Genomic DNA, 19,315 nt, shown 5'->3' with positions numbered 1-19,315 from the left:
ATCCGCTGCGACAGACGCATTACGGTAGATCTTCGCGACAGTTGGGGCGCGTTGGCGGCAGCATCATGGCAGCGTACGGAGGGAGTTTTGAGAGCGCAAACAGCATAAAATCAAGAAAAGAGTCCAAAAGAGAAGAAAGAGAGCTCGTTTTACAACAGGTAAAACAAATTAACGCTTTAAACTAATGTTCAGTCATATTAAGTCTTTAAAACCCAGCAGAATAAGAAGCGAATGCTGTATTTGACAGTTTTGTTTACATTCACGTTACAGTTCGACTCTTAATTAATGTCATTTTCTAATCTTTTGTCTCTTTAAGCGTGTTTTGAGATTCTTTATATGTCGTTTGTCAATATTTGTTGTTTATTTCTATGTAAATATGTTTCATTTTACAAAAGTAATCAATAAAATATAACGTTATTGTCCTTGCGAAAGTATTATTAAAATAATTTACAACATCTTTTATATCCTGTTATAAAATGCGATGTTATATCAGCATTGAATCGAGAAAAATACGTGTCCAAAATACCAATTGTTTAAGAGAGATTTTTTTCTATATATGAAATCATACCCACATACTACCTCCGGGTGTCGCTAACAGTCCACAAAACACGATTCATCCTAGGACAAAACTTCTAGATGATGAACAAGGTGGTGTGCAAACATGGATGATAATGGTTATGATTAATTCACATTTGCAATTTATATAGAATGTGTTATATTATGTAAGAAGTACAAATAAGAAGAAAAGCTTTTGAGTATTTGTGAAACACATTTTTTTTCCTCCCTTTGTACAGTAAACTCTCATGGTATCTGATTTAAGAAAGCGCCATGACCTTCAAATATGTTTGAATTTTTGGCTGAAGTTTTTCCTATGATCTGGTATTAAAGCATTGTTTTTTAAGCTAAATAGAAATATGGAAAAACTATATATATGATGAGCACATAAAAAACACAACATTTTTACCATAAATATAAAAGTAAAAGTTCATTTACCATAATAATGGTATAAAATTTAAGTTAATTAGAAACATTTATAAGACATTAAAAATGACACAAGCACATATTTTTCTAAAATTAAATAAAAAAATATATATATTAAAATTACAATTGTTATAAAATGAAAGATAAATATAAATATATAAAATAATGTAAGAATAAAATTACATTAAATTAAAAGGAAATAAAAAATGTATAAATAAATGTTAATGTAAAGATTTTATGAATACTTTAATAGAATATTAATGCTAAATAATAAATATTTAAAAAACATACGATGTGAAACAGCAAACAGTGATACAAATTTCAAACAAATGTATGTTTTATTTTAGACGATCTCACTTCTCTGCATGTTTAATCATCTCAGAAATAAACATGCTTATGATGTTGCATTTTGAGCAAATATAGAATGTCATTCTGGGTGGTTTTCACATAGAAAATTAAAAAGCTGCAGAAATATTACAAGTGGTTTCCTATTCCAGCCGTAATCTCTGACGTGTCCAGATCTTGCTTTGTCTGTTATCTCTCTGCCAGCTGTGTTGGGTTTTCTCTGTGCACACATTTACCTTAGTCATACATAACACTGACAAACCTTTATCACCTCAGTGCACAAACGGATGCAGCAGACAAATATGAAATCAGAATTTAAACAGCCTGAAATACTTAATCTGCTTAATTAATCAGAAATCCCCACTTCTCCCGCTTCTGTATCTCTCTGTAGGCTAAAGAGAAGTATGAGAAAGAGGAGCGGAAGAAGGCCGAGAGGAAGGCCAGGGGCGAGGACACATGGATGCTTCCGGATGTTGACCTGCGACTGCAGCAGATAGGCCAGGTCAGAGGTCAAACTGTCAAACTCGGAGGACGACAAGAAACCCAAACAAATGTGCATGTGTTTATTGAAGATTAATCATAATTTAACTTATCTCTTCCGCTCACCAAGGCTGCATTTATCTGATAAAAAAATACAGTTATATTGTGAAATATTATTGTGATTTAAAACAACTATTGTTTATTTGAATATAGTGTAAATTGTAATTTATTCCTGTGATGCAAAGCTGAATTTTCAGCTTCATTACTCCAGTCTTCAGTGTCACTCGATGCTTTAGAAATCATACTGTAGAAATTAAAATGCTTGAAAGCTAGTTCATGTTATTTTTAACAAGATGTGATGAACCCTGTCTTGGGTCTCTCTTCACACTGGATTCACATTATTTTTATTTATTTTATTTTTTTTGCACACAGGAGCATACAGTGAAAAACAAGAAAAAGAAAAAAGAGAAGAAAGCCAAAAAGAGTAAGAAAGAGAAGAAGAAGAAATCCAAGAAAGAGTCAAATGATGAGGAAGGTGCATCTTGTGACAGCTCTGAAGTATGTACCTGGATGCTATGTTTAGCCCTTTTAATCACATTTAAGAAATAGTTCACAAAAAAATTAAAATTTACTGAAATATTACCCACCCTCAGTTCATCCAAGATGAGTTTGTTTCTTCATCAGATTTGGAGAAATGTAACATTGTATCAGTGTCTCATCAGTGGATACACTGCAGTGAATGGGTGCCGTCAGAATGCGAGTCTGATAAAAACATCACAATAATCCACACCACTTCAGTCCATCAGTTAACATCTGGAGAAGACAAAAGATGAAACAAATCCAGCATTAAAACGTTTTAACTTCAACATGTCGCTTCTGGCTAAAACCCATAATACCTCCTCCAGCTTTTGTCTTCTCAAGATGTTAACTGATTATTGCTTGTGAATTATTGTGATGTTTTAATCAGCTGTTTGGACTCTCGTTCTGACGGCACCCATTCACTGTAGAGCAACTGCATGAACCATTCCTTTAATCCACACTTAACTGTTCTCCAGGTATTTCTGGTTGCATTATTCAGTTTGTTGCAGTAAATTGTGATTTTTTTTTAGGATGAAATCATATTTTCTTTTCAGGACTCTGTGGACGAATGGGTGGAGGCCCCGGCTCTGTCAGGGGGCGGAGACAAGGCATGGAAGGCGGAGCATGAAGCCACGCCCACCGTCAGCTCAGCCAGTGCTAACCAAGTAAGAACCGACACTATTGTTGCAGAGTGAGTTTTGTTGGTTATCTGAAATGGGCTCCAATATTAGATAAATCACCTCTCTCTCCCAATATCCCCAAAATCTCTTTTCAGTGAGAACAGATTTATACATACTAGTACCTGTCTTCTCCAGAATTACTGGAGGCGGTTTGTCATACAGCAGTGTAATGCGATCTGATTACTATCCTTGCTGTGAGCCGTAATCACAGTCTTCAGAAAGACATTGAGAGTATGAGAGAGCATGAGTGTGTGTGTGTGTGTGTGTGTGTGTGTGTCTCAAAGTGGGTGATTGTTGTCCTACACAGTAAAGCCACTTGAGGAAACTTCAATACTGTTATTAGTTGAATTGAAGAGCTCTCTCTGAGCCGTGAGGACGTTCACACTGACGTCTGTTTTCAGAGCCACCAGAAGTCAATCTGAAGCCATGTGTGTGTTTCTAGCAATGTGACGAAGATACGAAAGGTTCAACTTTGCACGAATGAACCGAGATGCACACGAATGCTCTTCTGTCCTTTAGAGTAGTTATTTTTAGCAGCAATAAAATAGCTTGTGGGGTCAAAATAGTATAGGAATTTTTAATTATTTTTTCTCATTTATGACCAGATTTTCCACTATGATGAAGAATATTTTTGTTTTTTGTAACCTCTGTCTATTTGACCATTCCTAGAGAGACGAATGGATGACCTTTGACTTCCTGGCGATGAAGACGACCTCTCAGGCGGAGAGACGAGCACAAAAGGAAGCAGAGAAAGAGGCGGAGAGACAGAAAGCAGAGTCTATTGAACAGGTGAGCCACATTTTGTCTCAAGAAGGCCCATGAAGACGGCAGTGCATTTGTAATAAGTGTTAAAGCAGTAGTTAAACTGGGAAAAGACAAAGTTGGGCATCTTAAAAAATTATCCAGAAAATAAAAGGTTTATTATTTCTTAATGAGCATGCTGCTTTCAAAAATATCTATTAAAATCTATTACACATGAAGAATTTTCATAATTTATCCTAATAACAAATGCATTCAAATGCAAATTTTTTGTTTGTTTTAACAAATATTTTTGATCCTGTTTTAACATGTTTTTGGCCTTGAATGCTGGTATAGCATTAAAATACACAAGCAAAGAGTTTGTGAAACTGAACTTTTATTATTAACACACAAAAGTGGCCTGTTTTAGCGTAATGCGTTTCTCATTGCTGTGCATCTCTGCAGAAATTGCTCTTTTAAGCGTTTTCTTTTGCAAAGCGTCTACAGCAATTTGTGTAGTTCAGTACAAGTGTGTCATAATTTAATATTCTTATTTAATATATATTATTTTGATGCAAACAGCTATTAAACCTGGGTTTAGACCATGCAACCAAGTGTTAAAATAAGCACCTTTGTAGTGGGTTTTTTTGTTTATCATGTGTGTGTCTCTCTTTCTCTCAGGCCGGTCTTCACAGGTTAGAGTTGAACCCTTACTGGAAGGACGGAGGAAGTGGTCTGCCCCCAGAGGACACCTCCAGCACCGCAGTTAAAAAAGGTAAATGCCGAAACCAAGTGTGATGATCCAGAAGACTCCGAAAAAATACAGTTCCTAAACACTGTGGGAAAAAATGATTTTTCTAAGATTATTGGAGTGCATTTTACACAAAACTACTTTCTTGGTCTCAGCTTCATAGTTACTTGTCACTCTTGTAGTTATTTACTAGCAATTTCTGAGCAGAAATTGTACACATAAATGTAAACAGTGTAAAAGAGTTCAACATTGTTTTTTTTACTATTCTTTACCTCTTTTTTTTGTATGATTGATTATACATCATTTTAGATTATTCAAATTTACTTAAACCTTCTGAAACAGAATTACTTTTTGTTAATTGTATACCTTGTGCAATTTATTCTGAGATCGCCATGAAATATCCTTGATGCTGAGTTAGGAAAGTGGATAAAATAAATAAATAAATAAATTAGAAACAGAAGCGAGAAAAATTCAAACAGAAAACATGGAGCTTATGAAAAAATAAAATGAAATGGGAACACTTATTAATATATGTGTTTAATATTGCAGATTATTATGATTGCTTTAAGAAGTTTAAATTATATTCTGTAAAATGATCATTTGTCCTATATATTATATACTATTTAGTATTTGTAATATTATAATAATAATTTCACAGTGTTCTAGCATTTCACAATGATTTTTACCTGTGCAGAAACTGCATTTGTGAGCATCTTTCACAGACATTTGTTGCGATAAACAACAATTTTTGTCTCCTGTTGATTTATATTTCATGTGCAGAATGTTTAGAATGTATTCAGGTATCTGTAATGTCAGATCAAATTAACATGACCATAAAAACCATCTTCACAGTCTGTGTTCTCTGTTCAGAGCTGTGTAAAATTTCATGTGTTTCACCCTAAATGTCAAAAACAAGTCAAATTAGCATTTACACGTTGGTTTTTTTAAGCTAAATTGGCTGTTTGTGACAAAATAAGCTGCAGATGTTATGCATAAGTTGGACTATGTGGAACTATTAATTTTTTAACCACTGTTCTTGTAGAGCGAGTTTTTCATTTTCATTCAATGCATTTTCTTTGTCATTTAAATATAGTGTTCCTCTTGTCACATGACGTTTGGCGTTGAGGTTAAGCTGACAGCGCAGCTCTTATCTGAGCTCTGTTCAGGCCGAGCGGGAAGTGATTATTTGACAGATGTTTTACACTGATTTCTCTCTGTCTCCGCTGGAGTGGTGAATGATGGAGGGGTGAGCTGGCTCAGGAAGTCATATCAGAGGATGAAAGAGCAGGCCGACAGAGAACAGCGCAGTCTGGAGAGCGTGGTGTCGGAGAGATACGGGGTGAACACACACACACACACACACACAGCAGTAAACAATAGCATCTCTCTGTACTTCAACACACTGTTTGTTTATGGCAATGTTTCTTAATTTGATTCATATTTAAAGAACTAGCTTATAATAGTCATTTGTTTATGAAACTGATCAAATCTTTGTTGTTGTGCCACCAATAAGGACATGCAATGTGATGACGCTGTTGTTGTATTATTTCACATTGTCCAGTTTTACTCTCTAGTGATAATCGGTTTAGACGGCAAGATCTGAACTCATCTAAAATAGAAAATTTTCTGATTTTCTTCAGCTTCAGATTGTGTAGCAGTGCATTTTGTAGAAAAATGTTTTGCTCTTCACTGTCTTCATACAGATACGCTCTGAAATACATCAGACTTTTGAATCAAACATTACAGATTTTGTCTTATAGTAAAAAAAAAAAGCATAATATGAAGTGAATGATTCATAGCTATTGATTGTACGTATAAAATACAATACATTTTACATTTATTGCAAAATAATATTTGAATTTATTATTTTAATATATTGTGATATGTTGTATATTCATATATAAATTAATATATTTAACATTTATTCCAAAATAATTGTACAAATATTTACATTTGTTGCAAAATAATTTATTTCAATAGTGTATTATTAAATATATTTTAATATAATGTTATAACATATATTAGTATATAAATGTATATGAATAAAATATGAATGTCATTGATATGTAATGCAATATTGTACTTTTATTTATATATATATATAAAAGAGAGAGAGAGAGAGGAAAACAATTGTTTTAAATACCATATATAATAACTGATTATAATATATACTTATTATTATGTATTAGTTATTGTATGTATATATATATATATATATATATATATATATATATGTGTGTGTGTGTGTGTGTGTGTGTGTGTGTGTTTTCATCTTCAGGATTCATGGGTGGTACAGCTTGTAAATATGCTTTTGTAAAAAAAAATGTAAAAAAATTAATAAAATTAATTTTTTAAATGTATGCTGAATGATGACTATCAGATTCGTATACCATCAGTTAATACCTCTGGAACCTGACTTTTTTTTTAAATGAGTGTAAACTGAATTTATTCTGCTTCAAGTGGAAACAGGCTTTAATGATGTGTTCTGATGGTTCTCTGTTCTCACTGCAGTCGATGGAGGAGTTCCAGAAGAAACTGCGAGAGGCAGAAGAGGCAGCATATGGAGAGAGGGATGAGAGGAGAGGAGAGCGAGAGAGATGGAGGAGAGACGACAGAGAGGAAGGGAGGGAGAGATGGAGGAGAGGAGACCGAGAGGACAGACGGAGAGACCGATCTCCACACGCTGAGAGAGAACGAGAGCGAGACTATGAGAGAGGATCTCGAGGCCGTGACGAACGCACTCCGAGATCCCGGCCGGATCCAGACGAGGATCGACATTCGCACAGACACAATACTTCCTCTCTGTCCAGACTCAAGTTCCTCAAACCCTCAGAACCTGTTGAGGATGTGAGTGGAGGGGCGGGGTTCAGGAAGGCGGGGCCGAAAGGCTCTACGTCCAATCAGAGTGCAGGATTCCGGAAACCTGTTGTTGATGATGAAGATGGTGTTGTGCCTGCCTGGAGGAAGAGCAGTGCTGTGCAGGATCCAAAGGAGGCACCGATCCCATCGAAACACACAGAGAAGAGCGCCGCCCTGCTGGAAGAGAGCAAAACTACAACAACAGTGAGCAGGTCAGAATAAAGGATCATGTGGTTTTAGAAGAGATGTCACTATATGTCATTCTGACCTTTTCACCCACAGTAGAAGACAGTTTTTCAACATTTCACTTGTTTAAAATAAGACAAAACAACTAAAAAAATAGGATATTTCTCTGATATTTCTTGCTTTAATTCACCCCCTTAACTGCTGTTTTTCTTTGAAGAACTAAGATTTCCATCGTGTCATGTACATTTATACATTTTATAATGAATATTTATTTACCTACTCTAAACTATAATTATTGTTAATTAAAATTAATTATATTATTTGAATACAATATTATTATAATTTTTTGTAATGTATGGTTTATATTTCTGTCTAATATGTGTCTGTGTCTGTGTGTGTCTGTCTAATATATATATATATATATATGTACCGTATTTTTCATAGTTTGGCTGGTCCTGCGACTTATAGTCAGGTGCGACTTATTTATCAAAATTAATTTGACATGAACCGAGAGAAATGAACTAAGAGACATGAACCAAGAGAAAACATTACCGTCTCCAGCCACCAGAGGGCGCTCTATGCTGCTCAGTTCTTCTGTAGTCTACACTGAAGACACAGAGCGCCCTCTCGTGGCTGTAGATGGTAATGTTTTCTCTTGGTTCTTGGTTCTAAATAAATACGACATATAGTCCAGTGCAACATATATATGTTTTTTTGCTCATCACGACGTATTTTTGGACTGATGCGACTTATACTCAGGTGTGACTTAGAGTCCGAAAAATTCGGTATGTATTTGTGTATGCATGCATGTATGTATATGTGTGTGTAAATGTACGTATATGTTATTACAAAATAATATATTTATTTTGCAATTAAAATGTATGTGTCCATGGAGCACAAAAGCAGTCTGAAGTCTCTGGGGTATATTTGTAGCAATAGCCAAAAAAACATTGTATCGGTCAAAATTATCGATTTTTCTTTTATGCCAAAAATCATTAGGATATTAAGTAAAGATATTTAATACATTTTCCAGTGTAAATATATCAAACCTTAATTTTTGATTTGTAATATGCATTGCTAAGAACTTCATTTGAACAACTTTAAAGATGATTTTCTCAATATTTTGATTTTTTTTGCTCCCTCAGATTCTAGATTTTCAAATAGTTGTATCTCAAACAAATATTGTCTGATCTTTACAAACCACACATCAATGGAAAGATTATTTATTAACTTTGAGATGATGTATTAATCTCTAGTTTTGTGGTCCAGGGTCACATATTAACATTTAAAATGTATAAAATATTGCATTGTAAATATAAAAACAAAAACATTTAGAAATTTGTATCAAGTAATCACAATTTATTCATTGGAAATGTCATCAAGTGAGGGAAAAAAAAATTCTATACAAGTTTTTCATAAAATGTATGCTTTTGTGAATGTTACTTAAGCTAAAACTGATTTGGTTTGTCATTCGACCAGTTCAGAGAGCGAGGAAGAGGAAGAGGAAGAGGAAGAGGTGATCCTGACGGATGAAGAGATGAATAAACTGGGAGCCAAACTCGTCAAAGCAGAACTCATGGGAAACACGGTGAGCTCATTAAAACACTCCATGTGATCTAAACATGATTCTTTAGTGGGAAGCTCTTGGTCTTCATGTGCTAGAAGTAGACTCAGATACTGATGGTGTGTTCTGATCGTGTGTGAATAATCACAGCCGTTGGTGGAAAAACTGAAGGCTCAGATGCAAGCGGCCCGGCGAGCCAAAGAGAACCGAGCTCAAAGAAAAGCCCAGAACAAGCCGGTGTCTGCACCAACAGACTCAGAGAAGGACGTGGTGCTGTTCAGGACTGACCCTTCAGGACGAGCCTGGCCGGTCAAAGCCCCGTCCCAACCGCAGGAGCCAAGAGGAGGACGGAGGAAGCAGAAAGCGGTGAGACACACTGCTCTGAACTGATATTAGAGCTAACTAGAACTAAAACCATAAAAACAATGCTGCTTGACATAATAACCTACGGTTTCTTCACTATATTACAATCAAATCTAATCTAGACAAACTATATATCGTTGGAAAGGTCTTAGACTCCCAAATATATATTTTACCCATGTTTTTTTGTTAAAATTGATGAAAAGTAATAGATTGATTTATGACAAGAGTGCACCCTCAGAAATCTACATTATAACAGGAGTTTTGACCTTTGTTAAAAAAAAAAAGACTTCCTCGTTGCCTTTTTTTCTATCACATTTTAGGAATCATCAGAAATTATATATCAACTGAAAACATAAAATCTCAAAATACATCCTTTAAAACCCATTTTAAAATCAGACATTGCATTACCATGTAAATGGTACATCAAAATCATGTTACAAAATGTTTTCAGTCATGAATTATAAAAATGTAGGCTTGTATCATGCACATTCAAGTCTATCTTCAAAAACGTCAGTGACCGTTAAGAGGCTAGTATTCATATTTTATATCAGCTTTATTTCAAATAACAAAAATATTTTTTAAAAGGTTTAGCTGTACTGTGTAGTAACTGAAACCTTTTTCCTGAAATGATGTGATTTGGCTAAATATGGGAATTTGATTGGAGTTCTAATTAACATTAACTTTCAGCCTGGTAATCTAAAACTTCAAACGAGGTCACATTTTCTCCTCTTCTGTGATTTTTAGATCGAGACGCACCAGGACGGTGAGCGTGTGCGCTATTTTGATGATGACGATGGTATGGATCTGAGAGAGATGGTCAGACGGGAGAAGATGAGCTCCGCTGAAGATCAGAACGCTCTTTATTCACGCATGGCAGCCAAGGTGAGCCTTTACTGACTCTTTACACACCAAACACTGATCGATGACTGTGTGGAGTTTAGCCAGGCAGCAGAAAACAGTCTGTTAGTGTTTCTAAACAGTGTTCACAAAGATTTAATATGCATTAAAAAAAAAACTGATTCAGGGTTGGGTTATTACTGTTTACTAAAACTATTAAATACTTCATTACTTGAATTCAATAATAAAAAAAAAAAAAATTTCTTTACATAAAATAAACTTTAACTGAAATTAAATATCAAAAACTTTATTTCAGTAAGTTTCCAATGTAACATTTCTCATTTTAGTTGAATTTAATTTGATGTACTGAAATAGGTAAAACTGAAATATTAATAAATCAATAAAAACTAGAAAGAATTTTTTAAAACAAACAAAAACGTGTAGGAAAAAGAAAAAATGTAAAATAAAAACTGATTGAAAATATTAATAAAAACTATAATAATAATATCTTAATGATACTAAATAACACTGATTGAAATAGTATAAACATAAACTGAAATAAAATAACATAAAAAAGCTTAAACTTTTTTTGTTAAATTTTATGTGTTAAAATAACTAAAACCACAACTGAAAAAAAGTGCTGTTGCTTTGCAATCAATTTTTTTTAGCTTTTATGCAAATGAGCATCAATGTAATTGCTATTTTTAGCCTGAAGACACTAGAGCACATGTGTGACGTATAGAAATGTTCGTCCACTTTAATAAATCAGAGCTCGTCTATGTTCAGCAGATGGTGGCGGTGTGATCAATCTCTCAGTCTGTCCTCTTCTCTCTGGCTCTCGTGTGAGTTGGTGTTTCTCTGATTTTAAACCCGGGCAGGGCTACTAAAATCTGTTCTGATAAACTAAGACGTCACGGTTACCATGGAGAACAGAAATATGAAAGTGACAAACATTTGCACATTTTAGCGGCACAACTCTCCGTCTCTCTCTCTCTCTCTGCCAAGTTACCATGGCATAGCAGCTGAGTGTTATTAATATATTTATGTCACCAGTTTCACCAGTAGCCGTGTTTGGTGTTGTGTGTGTTTGTGTAATTGCATTGCGTGTAAGGCTGCATCGTATATTGTATCAGTTTCAGCTGAACTACGGAACGTTCCTCTCCATTCAAACCTTTGTAGAGAATTTTTAGAATGTTGACGTCACATTTATAGAATGTTCGCGGTTTAAAATCTAACTGACAGTCAATTATTTTGCTGGTTTACTTTGCTCCCCAAAAATTGTTTGCATACTGAAATATGCTTGGTGTCTTTTGCCTTTTCTTTTTATTAATTATTTATTAAGTATTTATTCAGTTAATTAAATAATTTATTTGTTTTTAATAATTTAATCAATTTATTTGAATTTTAATTATTAAAAATACATTTATGTATTTATGTACATTTAAAATATGAAAAAAAATTATTATCTCCATTTGATTCTTAAATTTATTTGGTTATTTTAAATTAAAATGTAATTAAATTATAAAAATATCCTTTGGTTCACAGTAATACAATGTATTATTTGTTATTGTAATATTTACAACTGTTAATTCATTTATTATTTATTTGTTTCATTCATTTACATTAAAATAAGTAGAATGTAAAAATTGTTTGCATGCTGAAATATGCTTGGTGTCTTTTTCAGCATTAATTTCCTCATTATCATCTTTGTTTTATAACATTTTATTTGTAAAGTGTAAAGTTTGTGCCTTTCTCATGGTCAAGCATTTATAGACTATACACAATTTGAAATATCACAAACAGCAATCATGCTATTGTAATATTTGCATGCTAAATATGCAGTTGATTTTCTCACTTGGGTTTATTTGCATAATTACATTTTCATGATGGTATTTCCTGATTCGTTTCCTGATTCATCATTTTACTTTACATATAGTAACTCTTTATAATAAGGTTCCATTAGTTATTGTTAATTGTTTAATTAAATAAAAGTTACTTAAAATGAGCAATACAAGTTACAGTATTTATTCTTCTCTTTACTGTTAATTAATAAAAATACAGATGTTCATTGTTAATTCAGTTCCATTACATAATACGAACAGATGTGACTTGAATTTTAATAATATACTAATAAAAGTAAAAAAAAAACATTGACTAAAATTAATACATTCTTTCGAGAATTTTTGATTGTTCAAATTAATCAATATTATTAATTTAGTTAACTATGTTAACAAGTTAACAAATCAAAGCTTATTGTAACTTGTACCTTATTATTTATTTATTATTTATTTAATGAATTAAATAATTCATTTGATTTTTAATTATTAATTTAATGCATTAATTAATTTAATTTGAATTATTTAATGTGATTTTTTTATAATTATAAAAAAATTAATTTAATAAAAATGGGAAAAAAAATCTCCTTTTGATTCTTTTACTAATTAATTTTGTTATTTTAAATTCAAATGTGAAAAAAATGTAAATGTATAATTCGAATATGAAAATCTCCTTTGGTTCACAGTAATACAATGCAATATTTTTATTGTAAAATTTGCAACTTTGTATATTTATTATTTATTTGATTAATTCATTTACATTTTAATTTTGATTTGACATAAATAGAATGTAAACCCAGCCACCATGATGTTATTGTAATATTTTGATTGGTCTATTTGAACAGTGTGATATTATTCTTGGCATCTATTTAACCGCTTAATAGCCACTTTTACTGTGCAAACACAGTCATGTGTTATGTGTTGATTCTTAAAAAGTCTTCTGTAACCCAGATTTGACAAAACCTGCATTTAAATGAACCCGAAAATGCAGATCTAGTAGATTGGTATATGTAATCCAGACAGCTGTCAGATAAACCACAGACCTGCACACAAGCTATCCTTAAAATCTCAGCTCTGTCTAGGATTTTATTTGCATTAGCTGGAGTCAGAAAGCATAAAAGCAGAGAATAAACTTAGAAATGAAAGTGCAGACAGACTCTCCAACACCCTCACTGTCACCCTGGCTCCCCTCCATCTGTCAATCAAACATGCCAGTGTGAACAGACACGCCTCCCACACAGATCACCCGTTGCTACGGATACATTGCCTCTTTGTCTGCTTGTTAAAGCTCTCTAGTGTGTGTTGGAGAGAAACACACATGCTCTGTTACTGTAATCTCTGTGGCCCGGTCGCATCTGCTACTGCTTTCTGGACTCTGCTTCAGATAATGACCCGCAGGTCTGCCTGCAATCAGCAGTGAATCCGCACCTGACCCTCAGTCAGATCACATGACCACCTGCCACCCAATCAGATCACCTGACCTCTGTTTCTCTCGCAGAACTGCATGGTTTCTTCCTAATCTGGGTATTATCATTCCTATATAGGATACGAGTTAATAATTAGGGCACCTTAAGTCATAGTATGTAAAGCTTCCAAAATTCAGATCTTTCATGTATTTTCAAGGCCACATGACATGCAAGTAAATAGATAAAATACTTAATCTTTAATTACATTTATTTTATAAGGTTATTTATGTTTTATTAAATAGTGTTTTAGTGGTTTGACTTTCTAGTTTAAGGTTTAAAGTCGAGTGAACCTCTTTTTAGTTGTAATAGTGTTGCAGTCCACATTGACACAGGTGTTACATTTTTATTAAATTTTTTTGGTTATTTATGTATCTGTTCACTTATTCATTCACATTCATTTATTTTACAATTATTAATAATAAATAATAATAAATATATATATTTAAAAATAAATGTATATTTAAATAAAAATGTATTTATATGATGATTATTATTATTATCATTACTATTAAGTAATTTTTATAGTAACTAAAATTTTAAAAAAATAATAATATATATATATATATATATTTTTTATAATCTTTATATCTATTACAATAATACTGTGGTACAAAATTAAATTAAAATTTAGTTTTTAATAATTATAATAATTATTTTAATTAAACTACAGATTACAAAATTAACAAAATTAAAATTAATTAATTTCAAATGTTCAAATCCTCAATTGTTTTTAATTTTTTTATATTTTTTTTATATTTCAGGTCCTCAAAATTTTGTCCCAACATTGGTGAAATGCTGTAAACTTTTGTCCAGAACAATTTTGGAAACAATGCAAATGTGTAAATAAAGTTATATTACCACTTACTGTGTCCCAAATGCGTTGAAGTGAAAATCTATGATCTCTTTGAACCGAGGCACTGAATACAGCGGATTATCACACAGCCTCATTTATTCAAGTATTTTAGTTTCACTTTCAGTGTAACTAATCACTAGCTTTTCATCAACTTACCTCTGTTTTGGCGCATGAGTTATTAGACTCATAAAAGATTCTCATTCCTCTGTCCTGAACTGCTTTCAGCTCTTAAATCAAGATAAAACTCGCAGGCATGCAAGATAAAGTGACTGATAAAAGCTTGCATGCAAACAGAACTGTGTCTGTGTGTTTGTTTCACTGTTATTAATGGATTTGTGTGCTTTGCAGATGATGGGGAGGACAGACGGCGATAACTACACGCTGGATGACATGTTTGTGTCCAGCGCGGCTCAGAAGGAAAGAGCGGGTCGAGATGAAGAGCGGCAGAGGAACAAAGCGGTGCAGGAGACGCGGCGGTTAGCCGGACAGATGGAGAAGTGCAGACACTGCTTTGATAGCCCTGAACTGCCCAAACATCTGATCGCTGCTGTCGGGAACAAGGCACGATATATTACTATTGCACGTCAGCATTTTAGTGCACTCTTCACATTGATCACATGACGAGTGTGTTTTCTTCTGTGCAGGTGTACTTGTGTCTGCCGAACAGCGTGTCTCTGACTGAAGGACACTGTTTGATCGTCCCGATCCAGCATCACACTGCGGCCACGGGTCTGGATGAGGACATCTGGAGCGAAATACAGGTGCAAACAATGTAAACACATGTGCTGGTGTATGTATACTCATCTGTTTGTGCTACAGGATGAATAATGCGTAAGGAACCACCCAGAACACTTTAGCAACTCCTTAACAGCCACCCAAATAAAAGGCCATTAGGATGTGCTTTCTGTCGTCTTGTCTCCAACCCACTCCCATTACTTAAAGGGTTAGTTCAGCCAAATATTAAAATTATGTCATTAATGAAGACCTCCGTTCATGTTGTGTAGTGTTGTGAACGCACTCACAACAGACACGGACGAAAAGACGATGCTGAATAAAGTCATCGTTTTTGCTATTTTTGGACCAAAATGTTTCAAAATATTCTAACTGACCCTCTGATGTCACATGAACTACTTTGATGATGTTTTTCTTACCTTTCTGGATTAGACAGTATACGTACACACAGCTTCAATGGAGGGACTGAGAGCTCTCAGACTAAATCTAAAATATCTTAAACTGTGTTCAGAAGATAAATGGAGGTCTTACTGGTTTGGAACGACATGAGGGTGGGTCATTAATGACATCATTTTCATTTTTGGTGAACTATCCCTTTAAGAAAAATCAATATTAACATTTGATTAGCTGATTAATGGATTAAATCATTCACTACTAATTTGCCCTCTCTCTCTCTGTCTCTCTCTCCCTCTCTCTCTCTCTCTCTGTCTCTCTCTCTCTCTCTCTCTCCCTCTGTCTCAATTCAATTCAATTCAATTTTCAATTCAAATGAGCTTTATTGGCATGACTGTGAAACAGCACAATGTTGCCAAAGCAATAAACAGTGAACAAGTTATACAGATATATAGATGTACAGATATGTAGATAAAAATAATAATAATAATAATAAAAAATAAAAAATAAAAACTATTCATGCCAATATTGTACATATATAATCACATAAAAAATAATAATTAGTAAATACAGGGTAAATATTTACAGAAAGCATTGCTGAAGAACAGGAGTTTAGTTTTTGTCTCTCTCTCTCTCTCTCTCTCTCTCTCTCTCTCTCCCTCTCTGTCTCTCTCTCTCTCTCTCTCTCTCTCTCCCTCTCTGTCTCTCTCTCTCTCTCTCTCTCTATCTCTCTCTCTCGTAGATGTTCAGACGGGCTCTGGTCCGCATGTTCGAGTCTCAGGAGTTGGACTGTGTGTTTTTGGAGACCCATATGAATCCGAAGAGGCACCTGCACATGGTGTATGAGTGTGTGCCGCTGCCCAGAGAGCTCGGAGACATGGCACCCATTTACTTTAAGGTAACTGAACAAAAATCCTCAAACTGGCGTCACAACAGTCCTTCAGCGGCTTTGATTCTGAAAGTGCTTTTCCTCTTCATTTGCCCTTTAGATCTTTGTAGAAACCCTATTTTGAGAAGAGCGTTTTGATCAACATATTGTTGTGAAAACAAATTGTTAATTTTGTAATGAAGACGTTACATTTTAAATGTTTGTACGACTGTTGTCAGAAAGCCATAATGGAGTCGGACGAGGAATGGGCCATGAATAAAAAGGTTGTGGATCTGTCATCCAGAGACATCAGACAAGCTGTGAGTGTTTTCTGTTTTCTCCTGATGTCGTTTATTCTTCCTCCTCTCTCTCAGTGTTTAACATCACTCGTGTTTTCTCTCAGGTTCCTCGCGGGTTGCCGTACTTCTCCGTGGATTTTGGATTGCAGGGTGGATTTGCGCACGTTATCGAGAACGAGCAGAAGTTCCCGCACTATTTCGGCAAAGTAAGTCTGACAGTAGTCTTATTGTGAAGCTTTACAAACAAGCCGAGCAAAACAGGATTTTTAAAGGGGTCATGAACTGCCTCGGTTTTATTTTGTAGTGTTCTCGGAGGTCCACTTATAATGTTATTTTTACATCAAAAAACATCATAGTTTAGAAGTAATAGGCTATTTTCTGTCCTGTTTTAACCCCCTGATTGTACTAATAGTGTCAAAAATACACAAGGTTTACATATTAACACAGTTTTATATTTCTAGTTTCTAATTATTTATAAAGTGAACGTAAATAGGCAAGAGAGAAATGGTGCGTGCATCTCTTAAAGGGACAGTACTAAACATAACGCAGCTTGCCATTAAAGGGTTGGTTCACCCCAAAATTTATGTTTTGCACAAACATGTATTATTTTGTATTTATTCTCGTGCTGAACACAAAATAATATATTTTGAAGAACATGTGTAAGCAAACAGTTGCTGGACCCCACTGACTTTGATAGTAGGAAAAAATATATATAAAAGACACTGTTTAGTTTCCCAGATTCTTCAAAATAACTTCAAAAGAAGAAGAAACTCATTCAGCTTTAAAACAACTTGAGAGTGAGTAAATGATGACATGATTTTCATTTTTTGTGAACTATTCCTTTAATGTTAATAAAATAAAACACAAAGAGAAAAAAAACTCGACTGAAGAACATTAATACAGTTGTTAATATTCCGCAGTAATAAAATAAATGGACATTTTCAAAAACCTAATATCATTTTGCACCAAATGGTGTCGATAACAGTATCGATAAGTATCGGTATCGGTAAACAGTAATCCTTCCCAATGTTGGGATCAAAAGGAAGGCAATGCAAACACTATTCTTCCACAACTTTGGCACTGCACAGCAACTTGTTGACTTCAGAGCATCTTTATCATTTGGTTTCTGCGTAGACCTGCTCCTCTCTCATAAACACTACATGCGCGAATAAGTGGCCAGGGCTCACAGGATATATATATATATCGTGGTTTTACAGAACAGTGACCTCATACATGTTAAAAGATCAAGGGAATTTAGATTTCTCAGTTCATTAACCCTTAAAATCACACTTTGAGTCAAGTTTTCAGAATAACAAATCAGCATTTTGACGGAGATTTGATCTGTCTGTATCAGGAAATCCTGGGCGGGATGATGGACCTGGAACCGAGACGCTGGCGGAAACCCATACGCGAGAATTTCGACGACCAGCGTAAAAAAGTTCTGATGTTCGCTCAGTGGTGGAAAGAATTTGACTGCACTAAAACCGATAGCTAGACAACTCTGTCGAGACTTTTACATAATTGAATTGTAATTTTTAGAGGCTTGTCTTGTGTCAATGGCTCTAGTTCTAAAGTAAAATGTTTCGAAAATAGGCATTTAAACCTGGCATGTTTCATATCTAGGTAAACGCTTCTTCTTTTTAAAAATATATTTGGTGTTTTCTTAAATATAATACCTGCTCTCGTCCAGTGTTGATGTAAATCATGTTTTCCTGAGCAATTAAACTCTGAATAAAATATTACAAGACCTCCAGCTGCTCAGCTGATTATGTGCTCTGGCTTTATAATCTGATTATGTTTAGATGACGTCTCGCTCGCTCGCTCACTCCTTCCTGTGAACCTGACCTTGAGTTCACTCAGTTGAGCACACTGTGGGGTGATGTTGTTTATGCCCTACCATTAATTTAGTGAAAGAAAGAGAAATCAATTTTGTTATTATAGCTGTATTTTAGGCTGTGCTGCTTTTCAGGAACACGCACATTCAACTGTTATGTTGCAAATGAAGTTTCTTAAAGAAACCTGCTTTAAAAAAAACACAGCATAGAAGCAAAAAAGCATAGAAGACAAAACACCCCAAAAATATTTAGTTCTGAAAAAAAATTGAATGCAAGTTATAAAATTACATTTGTGAGACATAAACGTGCAATTTTGAGAAAAAAACTAAGAATTCCAACATATAAACTTTTTTCTCTCTTGCAATTCAGAGTTTATATCTCACAATTTTTACTTTTTACTTTCAATTCTGAGTTAACATTCCACATTTCTGTTTTTTGTTCCCACCATGGAATTAAAAAAATGTGATTGCAACTTCTTAGCTCTTAAAATTTCCACAAATGTAATTTTTTTTTTCTTCTCATAATTCTGTTTACATATCACAATTCATTTCAAAATAAGATTCAATTCAGATTTCTCAAAACTTCTGGCACTTTTTCTTGCAGTGGTGAGTTAACATTACACTTTTCATCTAAGGATTGCAAGTTAACATCTCAACTCTTGAGTTTATAGA

At 34.0% G+C, this 19,315-nt stretch overlaps 1 protein-coding gene across 1 annotated transcript; it reads left to right on the top strand.

Moving 5' to 3' along the window:
• The first annotated feature begins 7 nt into the window (after positions 1-7).
• On the top strand, positions 8-18,562 carry cwf19l2 (CWF19 like cell cycle control factor 2). The gene is made up of 17 exons (XM_026281623.1): positions 8-158; positions 1,718-1,828; positions 2,239-2,364; positions 2,940-3,050; positions 3,735-3,854; positions 4,485-4,578; positions 5,784-5,893; positions 7,066-7,625; positions 9,079-9,187; positions 9,314-9,529; positions 10,271-10,408; positions 14,866-15,078; positions 15,162-15,278; positions 16,385-16,540; positions 16,750-16,830; positions 16,914-17,015; positions 18,164-18,562. The coding sequence occupies exons 1-17, from the start codon at positions 66-68 to the stop codon at positions 18,302-18,304; spliced, it is 2,598 nt and encodes an 865-aa protein (XP_026137408.1). The 5' UTR covers positions 8-65; the 3' UTR covers positions 18,305-18,562.
• The last annotated feature ends 753 nt before the right edge of the window (positions 18,563-19,315 follow it).

The sequence above is a fragment of the Carassius auratus genome, chromosome 15 (assembly GCF_003368295.1).
Source record: "Carassius auratus strain Wakin chromosome 15, ASM336829v1, whole genome shotgun sequence".
Taxonomy (NCBI): Eukaryota; Metazoa; Chordata; class Actinopteri; order Cypriniformes; family Cyprinidae; genus Carassius; species Carassius auratus.
This window is presented reverse-complemented; position numbering and strand designations above follow the sequence as displayed.

Bases quoted from the DNA above. Each gene is read 5' to 3' on its own strand.
- cwf19l2 (XM_026281623.1), top strand. From the start codon at position 66: ATGGCAGCGTACGGAGGGAGTTTTGAGAGCGCAAACAGCATAAAATCA. The intron at 3,051-3,734 runs GTAAGAACCGAC...GACCATTCCTAG, and splicing joins GCTCAGCCAGTGCTAACCAA to AGAGACGAATGGATGACCTT. The intron at 9,188-9,313 runs GTGAGCTCATTA...GAATAATCACAG, and splicing joins CAGAACTCATGGGAAACACG to CCGTTGGTGGAAAAACTGAA.